Below are 8,889 nucleotides of genomic sequence, written 5' to 3'. Positions count from 1 at the left end.
ATTAAATACTTGCCTTTTTATTCACACCCAAGGAAATACAAACACAGTAAATATAATATTTCCTTTGTTTTATGTTCTTCTCCAACAGGCCCCCGGCCTCCAATAGTGAGAACATTATTTTGGCGTCACTGGGGAAATTTTGCCAAAGGATGACTAATTTCCACAAATCCTTTAGAGCGAGGCTGCGGTTAAAATCTCCACCAAGTTTAACACCGTTGTTAATGGCAGCAGCCATCACCCCAAGGAAAACTGTTTTTCCCTATAAGCCTTATTGCAGGAGACCACAACCCCTCTGTAAACTGAGGAAAAGTCTGTTTCAAAACAAAATGACTTGGAGCACACCAGGAGGGTTCTGACAGTACCACGTAAAAACTGTTTCAGAGAAATTGAGAGAACTGTGAGAAAAGCTCACATGTATTTTAGCAGCATGGATGTGAAGTATTTTAAACAAAGGTAATAATTCTTTAATAAAAAATAATGGTGGCAATGCAGCACGTCAGGCTTTCATAGAATATTATGAATAGCCAAAGCAAATGAACGGATACAACAAGTTTAACAGTGGATGCTACAGAACGGAAAGCCAAGCATACACCAAGGAGCTGTAGGTAACAAAAAAATGAGAGTGTGCTAATGATTGGATGCAGACAAGCAAGGGGTAATGCCAGAGCTCACAAACACGCCGCTTGTGGCATTAATACTTGTGCCCAGTTACCAATTCAGAAAGAAAATAAAAAGCAGTTTCAGTAGAGTCAGGGTGGGAAATCTCCAATTAGCACCAGTTACTGAAGTTGCTTCCTTGAGTGGGATTCTGGGGACATTAAAAAAAAAAAAAAAATCCAGAATGCCTGGTGGAAGCACTTATTTACCAGATGAGGAAACTACTGGAGTCTAACTTGATGAGGATTTGTGCCTGTGGGCCATAAATATAGATAAAGATACTACTTGGAACTTGCCTGCTCGATTTGACTGGTCAATCATGGGCTGTACTATTCTTCTTCTGGCATTAATAAACCTGAAACAGAACAGAGAAGTCCAGTCATCAAACTCCGTTTCTGTACTCTGCGAACACCTTTGCATGAACGCTGAGGGGCACAAAATACAGTCAAATCTCTTCTGAAAATTAACTTTTCAACTTAAAGGTGATTTTCCCTTTCAGTGTTCAAAAATAGTCGACTGGGTAATCTCCATCGTCACTGTGTAGTCATCACCAAGATAACTTGCTGAAAGAGCTCAGGGAGGGAAAAAAGTTCTTCATGAGAAAGCTTCTGTTAATTTCGAATTGTGCTTCTGCTTCTTGAACAAGTAGGAATCTGGTTAAAGTTCACAGGCTGGAAGACTTTCCCCTTTCCCTAGACTCCCCGTGATAGGGAGACCCAACTTCCCCTTGCAGCTGGTCATAAATGGAGACCAGGCTCTAGCACTCGGCTTTCACAAGGTATTGTTAGGTCAGCAAAGCCATCAATTAGGCTGTCTGAAGTTTTATCACCAACACAGCAGTAATAAGTGCTGGCCAGAAAGACTTCTTCTCTTCGGCAACTCCTGCAGTTTAAGCCTGTAAAGTTAGGGGTCATTCAGAGGTCAGTGCCAGCTGGGGGCAGCCTTTCCAGCCTAAGCGGGGACACCCAGGGCAGAGGATAAGGTAACTGCCAACCATAAACCCAGCCACCTTTCAACCCACTAGAAAGACAGAGCCTCAGGTACACATGGTTGATATTAGAGCCCAAGAAACGTTTGCAAATCAGGTGGTGACTGAATCGCAGGAATGCAAAGGAGAAGCAGTTATTTCATCTAAGAAGCCTGGATCTAATTTTGTTGGAAATCCAAAAATAAGTGCCTACTTCATGTTACTTTAATGTTTAATAATGCCCATCAAATATTCATGTACAAACAGAGTAAGATGATAAGAAATCGCCTTTATTTCTCCAAATTTAATAAAAACAAAACAATTTTCTACCATTTGTGAGTTACCCTTGTCCCTGTGCACTTAACGACGTGTATTCCCCACACATTTGTGCTCATGCACAGGATTCACTGACCATGCATTTCAGAGGAGCAGGGAGCATCCAGCTAGCTTTTCCTTAAAAATATACCCATTGATAACATCTGTCAATATTTCCAGTTTCAGATCTTAAGCACAGGGGGACTTCATGATTAATGAGTCCACCTGGGGCCACAGGCAGGAACTGAAAACTCATTCTTTGAAATTAGCCAGAAAAATTCAGTGTGTGCTGGCAGCTCTGCGTTCTGGGAAAGCTGAAGTCCCTTTGGAGGAGGACAGTCAGGCCACACTCGGGCAGGCCTCCTGTGAGCACTCTGGTGGGAATACAATTAAGCTGAGGAATAATAGCTGGGAGAAAACCAAAGGAGCCTTTTGCATATGGTGTTTGTTTGCAAAACAATGGACTTCTTTATTACTTAAGAAAGTGTAGGTCAGTTGTCAAAAAAGAAAGTGACCAGCTATGTAGAGGTGAAAACAAAAGGAGAGTTGAAACTTCATCTTTATTCCCACCTGTCACCTGAAATGTTGCTGAGGAGTATCTGACAAGATCACAAAGACTTCCAGAAGTATCCCTCCAATCAGAAAAAGAACTTAATTATCTACTCTTTCCCCACCACTTTTACAGCAACCAAGGAGGACTGACCTGATATTTCCACCCCAGGAACTGTTTTTAACAGCTCACCTTGAAACCAGCAGAGATGCTCAGGAGAGTCAGACAAGTCTCTTCTCCTTGAAGTTTCTCATGGAGGACACACTTGGCAGGGGTTTTACCTCCTTTTATGCGCTACTAATCCTGGTTTTTGTGTTTTGTAGTTTTTTTTTGTTTTGTTTTTTTTTTTTTTTTTGGTATAGGCCGACTCTTTAGGTAAAATGAATTGCTATTTTTTCCCTTTTTAATTTCACTCTTTTATTCTTTACATCTGGAGGTTGTTCCCTTATTTATGTCTTTCTCTCCAGTTCCCCCAAACACTCCCTTACTCACAGAGCTGCAAGGCATCATGGTTCTTAGTTCTCAGCAGGAGAACTCCACACTGTCTTCAAACAAATAATTACGGGGAAGGTTAGAGGTTCACTCAAAGGTCATTTCTTTGGATACTCGTCAGAATGTTTACATTAGTAAAAACGGGGTCCGCTCAAAAGGTTGTTCAATGGGGGATACACAACAATGCAGAACATTAAAAAAGCATTCTGTGTGCTAGCAGGTCTTTATAGAAGCACTGAACTTGGAAATGCCACTCCAGTATAACATTTTCAACTAGTTACCATGGCATGGACTGGATGTTCACTAGCAGTTATGGCAATGGCCTTTCTTTGCCCACTTCTCCTAAGCAAATATGAATAGAAGCCTCTGAAAGTTTTCACTAGGTCCTTTTACAAAGGGTCACAGAGATTTTGCTTTTTTCACTTGGGCACCATTTAGCCTCTCTGGATTTTTGTTCTCAAACAATGTTTTTGATTCATAGTGCTATTTCTTGCCAGATTCATAATTCTACCACATTCTTTCAAATCACACAGAATTTTAAAAACATATGGGCCCCAAATTTTCAGAAATCTCTTAACATACAACTCCTGCCAATTGTCAATTCCCCTGATCTTGGGATATTTTATTGACATCATAGATGTTACTATGAAAATTAACAATTAATGAGATGACTGTAAGAAAACCCTGACATTAAAAAATGAAATTACCGCCTCCCACCAGTACTGATGACCCAGAGGCCACTCTTAGAAAATACACTGACATACATAACATGGAGCCATTTAAATTATAGACTAAAACAAATCAAACTAGGAATAATTTTATTTGTTTAATATTTCTAAGATGAAATTTCCATATATGGTCTTTTCTCAAAATTACATGAAGTAAATTTTTTTCCACATCTTCTAATCTATATTTTTTTAAAATGACCTTTTTCAGTGCTCAAGTAGTAAATGGAATGTCAAGCTTTGATTTTACTTAAAATTTGAAGAATCTAAGTTGAAAATCAACTCATCTTCAGTCTTTCAAGGTTCAGGCTCCATTCATATGGAAAAATGTAACTTGCTGGTTCAAAGACAAAAGACTTGTCTTAAAAAGACTCAGAAGTTTCCATGGATATTAAATGGGTCTTATAAAATAACATTTTGATGAGTTAAGTGTAAATGAATCAGACACATATGGATTAAGTTATCCTTGAATTTCACACGGGTTTAAAAAATAAGGGGAAAAGAGGGTCTTGGCAAAAAACATTTTGGACTTTGCCAAACCCAAAACATTTGAAAAATTGCTGAAGACATCCAACTAACCAAAATGCAGCAAGCTGCACCCAACTTTAATGAAAACCCCCACAAGTTATTTCCAATCCAAAGACTGTTAGGTTTTTCATCTGTATCTGATATTAAAAAAATTCTCTAAGTTTTAATGTCATACCAGAATGATTTTGAAGTTGCAGACATACAATCTACTTCTCTATTGGTTTAAACAATTTAACCCTAAGTTACAAAGTCTTCTTCAATATTAAACAGTTCTTAAAAAACACTCTTGAGTTTCTTACAACTTGTCCATAAAATGTGCCAGGAAGCTTCGTGTCTAGCTTTATCTAGATTTCACTTAGAAAAAAAAATTTCATTAGCCTCATTGTGACTTTTTTTAAAGGGCTACAGATAATTTCATTAGTGAGTCCTTAGGGAATGAAGACCCTAAAGAGCCTTAGTTCCATTGATTTGTATTGAACTCACAGTTAGTATCCAGGCTCATACACAAGCTTGGGAGAGTATCTACTAAGACTACTTTTTCTCTTTTTTCTCTAAATTTTTTTTCTTTTTTTTTTGAGACGGAGTCTCGCTCTGTCGCCCAGGCTGGAGTGCAGTGGCCGGATCTCAGCTCACTGCAAGCTCCGCTTCCCGGGTTTATGCCATTCTCCTGTCTCAGCCTCCCCAGAGCTGGGACTACAGGCGCCCACCACCACGCCCGGCTAGTTTTTTTTTTTTTTTTTTTTTTTTGTATTTTTTAGTAGAGACGGGGTTTCACCGTGTTAGCCAGGATGGTCTCGATCTCCAGTAGAAAATGCATGAGTATGTGTGATCCTTAAAAATTATATACTAAGACTGTTAGTTTAAAAATAACTTAATTATAGAAATAAATTCAATGATGATCCAAGAATCACGAGGCCTTTCTGAGTCAACTCAGAGATGAAGAAAGAACACATTAAAACAAATAAACCCAAGGTAGCAAATACCACTGTAATCTCATCTTACTGCCTTGCTGAAGAGCTGTTTCCCAGAGGCCTTTCCTGCTCCTAGGAAGTCTAAACTTTGTAGCTTTGCATAGTTTTCTACAACTGAACTCTGACCATCATGATTTTCCGTTTAAAGACTTTTTACTCCAAAGTATAGTTCAGACTGATAGAAGTAGATTTAGGTGTTATTCCTGTTTGTTGTTGGTTTCTTTTCTTTATTCCTTTCTTTCTCCACCCCCCAACTTTTTAACTGGCTGATAAATCCCTTCTTTCTGGTTCACTAAGTTCATGCCACACCTGGTAACCAACTCCTTTTGGAAGCATTCCTTTTGTTAGAAAGTGCAGGCCTCCATGGAGTTACCTGGAAAGCTGCCATCCCTGAACACTCTGAGGAGGAATCAAGAAGAGCCGGAATTGAAGCTTCTGCATCGATTGCTTTGGGCAAGGAGGGGACTGAACTGTTGAAGAGGGATCAGATCAATTGGGGAAAGGTGTTGTAGGTAGCTCAGTGACATGAAAAGGCCCTGCTTCCCTACTGTCCCCAGCCCTGGGACCCATCAGCCACAGTGCTTATTCACAGCGCTTGCTCTTGGCTGGTGTTTCAAAGGATGAAACTTCAGCCTGAGCAAGTCACTTATCAAATTTCTCCATTTTTTCTTACTTTACAAAAAAAGCAAGTCTTTCTCTGTGCTATAGTTATGGCTGAGAGTAGGATTTTCTCAGTAAGATACATTAAAGTGGTTAAATGAGTGAATAAGGCAAGTTTAATGCCTTTGAAGGTGAACTTGGGCACGCAAATGATGGAGTCATATCGCAAACGTAAGTTTACCACTGGTGACCAGACAATGGCTCCTTTCTCACAGACAGCCATGAGCAAAGTAAGGTAAATGAATGAGATTCATATGTTACTTAGGGACAGATTCATGGATCATAATTACTTTCCCTAAGCAATAGCTTGATTTATAATTTGATAGAATACTAGATTTGCCTACACCTTTAAAAACACATGAACTAAATACTAATAAATTTATAATATAAAACATGATGGTAATCTGGAATCACAAACATTTCGTACCTTTATGAATATGGCTTGAATAATGGAGTGTTCATGCTGACATAAAAGGCCCTGGGCAAAATTATCAAGTAGGTGATGCTTATCCTTGATGGCCTTCTACTGTCTTTTTCCAATATTCTTACTTTCATCTAATTCTTCCCTAAAGTTACAGGGGCTCATGTAGGTTCTTTACGAAAATACTCTACTTTCAGCTTGCTCGTTTCAATTATTGTTGTATATTCCAGACTTATGCATAGAGTAATACGGTGAAGAGCATGGGCTCATGTTCTCTGCCCTTTATTTGCTGTGTGAATTTGGACATAGAATTAAGAATTCTTCTTAGCCTTCCCAAGCTTCACTCTGTGTCCTATCTGTAAACTGAGGAAATAACTGGGCCTGGGTGGTTTTGAGGATTGAGGGAGATTTTGTATGCAAGATCCTTAGCACAATGCCTGGCACATAGTAAGCTCATTAAATGTTAGCTTACAGTCAAAATGTACCTATCCAATGCTCCTAAATAGCTCTGTTCTCTCATAGATAGGAATTAGGAATAGGTGGGTGGCTGTTACAAAAATCTGTGCTGGATCGGCAACAGGGTAATAATGTGTTGTACTCCTACAAGTAGCGTATGTTCATGTTGCAGGATCTTTCTAAAAATCGCAGTTTAATCCAAATGTACAATGCTATGGTGGAGATTTTAGACACTGGGGCAGGCGTCTGCCTGCAGGGGTGGGAGGTGGATAGGGGAGGGAGCTCTTTGGAATCACACTCTCTGTATGGTTCCCTAGATCCTTGCTGCTTTACATATGTGCCATGGACCAGTAGCAACATCACCTTGAGCTTGTTAGAGATGCAGAAATGTATTACCGTCCCCATTCCTGTGCTACTGAATCTGAATCTGCAATTTAAAAGATCTCCAAGGGATCTATGTACATTTAAGTATGAGAAGCCTTGCTCTAGATCACATATCAAATTCTAATACTCTGCCTAAGAATAGAAACTTGCAAAGATCAAGTTTTAATTGTGAATCTCAGTTGCAAAAAATTCACACACTCTTCTCTTTAGGTGTCTTAGATCTAAATAGTCTTTTGCTCACTTGCCTTGGGCAATAAACACTTTATAATAATTTAATTTATTGTACTCCATCTATACCTCTTAAAGGAAAAGTTGGGCCAGTAAAATGTTTTTGTGAAGACTGTTAACAGAGGCTGTCTCTCAGGCATGGATAGGAGAATTGTAGATTTCTATCTTTTTTTTCCAAATAATTCTGTACTGTTGGAATTTTTAATAAATATAATTATTTTTATATATAAAAGAATTTTTAAAGGAGATTGAGAAAATTTGTCATTTTACTTAACTAAGATTTATATGGCTAAACATAGGGATCTTTTAATTAAAATATTTGAGAGATTTCCCCCCAGAAAGGGAATTATCTTTTATTTCCTTTATAATATTGAGCAACAGTAAACACTGTTCCATGAATATAATCACACTTGATGGCATGTAACAAAACATCCCAGCAGGTTATGATTTTGAAGCACTGTTACTCTTACAGAATACTATCAGATTATTCATATGTAGCTATTTATCATGCACTATAAAAGTGATCTTTCAAAGCTATTTGAAAGCAAGGGAGGAGAAAACACTCAAACTTCCTTAGCTATTCATATCTAGGATCTATCCTTTTAAAGATAAAATCCTAAGTCAATAGACATAAGTTGTAGTATATTACCTCATCCTGTACATGATTTATTGCAGATGGAAGTCAACTAGAAACTGAATTACTTTGAAAGTTTTACTACTGACATTAAAATTCCAGATCTGGATACCTACACACCTTATAGTGCTTCTGAAAACAACTTTTTGCAGACACAGAAAGTACATCTACAACTTTATTTAACTCTATCAACATAAAAAGCAGGCACAATCATTTTTAAAACTACTGATTTCTAATTACCTACTCATGTATCTGAACACTGTAGCCTGACCTGGCTTTGCGAATCAACCAGTCACTTCACAATCAGTTGCATGCATTCTTAGCCAATTCCTGTTATGTTCCAGCCATTTTACTAATTCACTCTAAGAGGAAAAGATCCCAACAAATCTAGTATCTCTTTAACTTTCATAATCACCTTTGATTGAAGTATTAATTCTCTATCCTACTTCTTAATGGAAACCACCTAAGCATTAACTGGCCAAAAATGCACCAAGCTGTTTAGCAATTATGTATTAGATATGTTTGAAGAGATCAAGGTGCACTCACATGCCCTGTGCTATGGATATGTCTCTGATTAGCTTGTCATCTGCTCAGAAGAAGATGTAGGCTGATTCTCCCATACAGTCTAGCAGGCCAGCTGTTAGCTGCCTGTCAAGCCCTCAAGTGGACAAGTAGTCCAGGAGCAAAAATGTCACTCCTTTGATCTGGCAAGGAGCAGCTGCTGATTTATAGAGTAGGACTTTGTTCTTCCGTTCCATTTTACTTTCTTTCCTAAGGCAGAACCACAAAATCCAGGAGAAAAAAAAGTGCCGTTCCCAGCAACATCAACAAGCTCTGACAACTGCAACAGGGTTTTTCTTGGCCCTAACAAAGCTCTCAGGCATCTCCTTTGACGCTCACC

At 38.6% G+C, this 8,889-nt stretch overlaps 1 protein-coding gene across 12 annotated transcripts in view; it reads right to left on the bottom strand.

Moving 5' to 3' along the window:
- The window catches only part of MEIS2 (Meis homeobox 2), a 215,560-nt gene that overhangs the window by 4,677 nt on the left and 201,994 nt on the right, over window positions 1–8,889 (bottom strand). For all 12 annotated transcript variants that reach the window (XM_030931211.1, XM_030931205.1, XM_030931206.1 and 9 more), the window contains one exon: window positions 954–1,012. In XM_030931211.1, the coding sequence (XP_030787071.1) occupies window positions 954–1,012 (59 nt within the window). The remainder of the gene's footprint in view (window positions 1–953; window positions 1,013–8,889) is intronic.

Source organism: Rhinopithecus roxellana, chromosome 5 (genome assembly GCF_007565055.1).
Source record: "Rhinopithecus roxellana isolate Shanxi Qingling chromosome 5, ASM756505v1, whole genome shotgun sequence".
Taxonomy (NCBI): Eukaryota; Metazoa; Chordata; class Mammalia; order Primates; family Cercopithecidae; genus Rhinopithecus; species Rhinopithecus roxellana.
The sequence above is the reverse complement of the archived record's forward strand: the minus strand, read 5'-3'. Positions and strand labels throughout refer to the sequence as shown.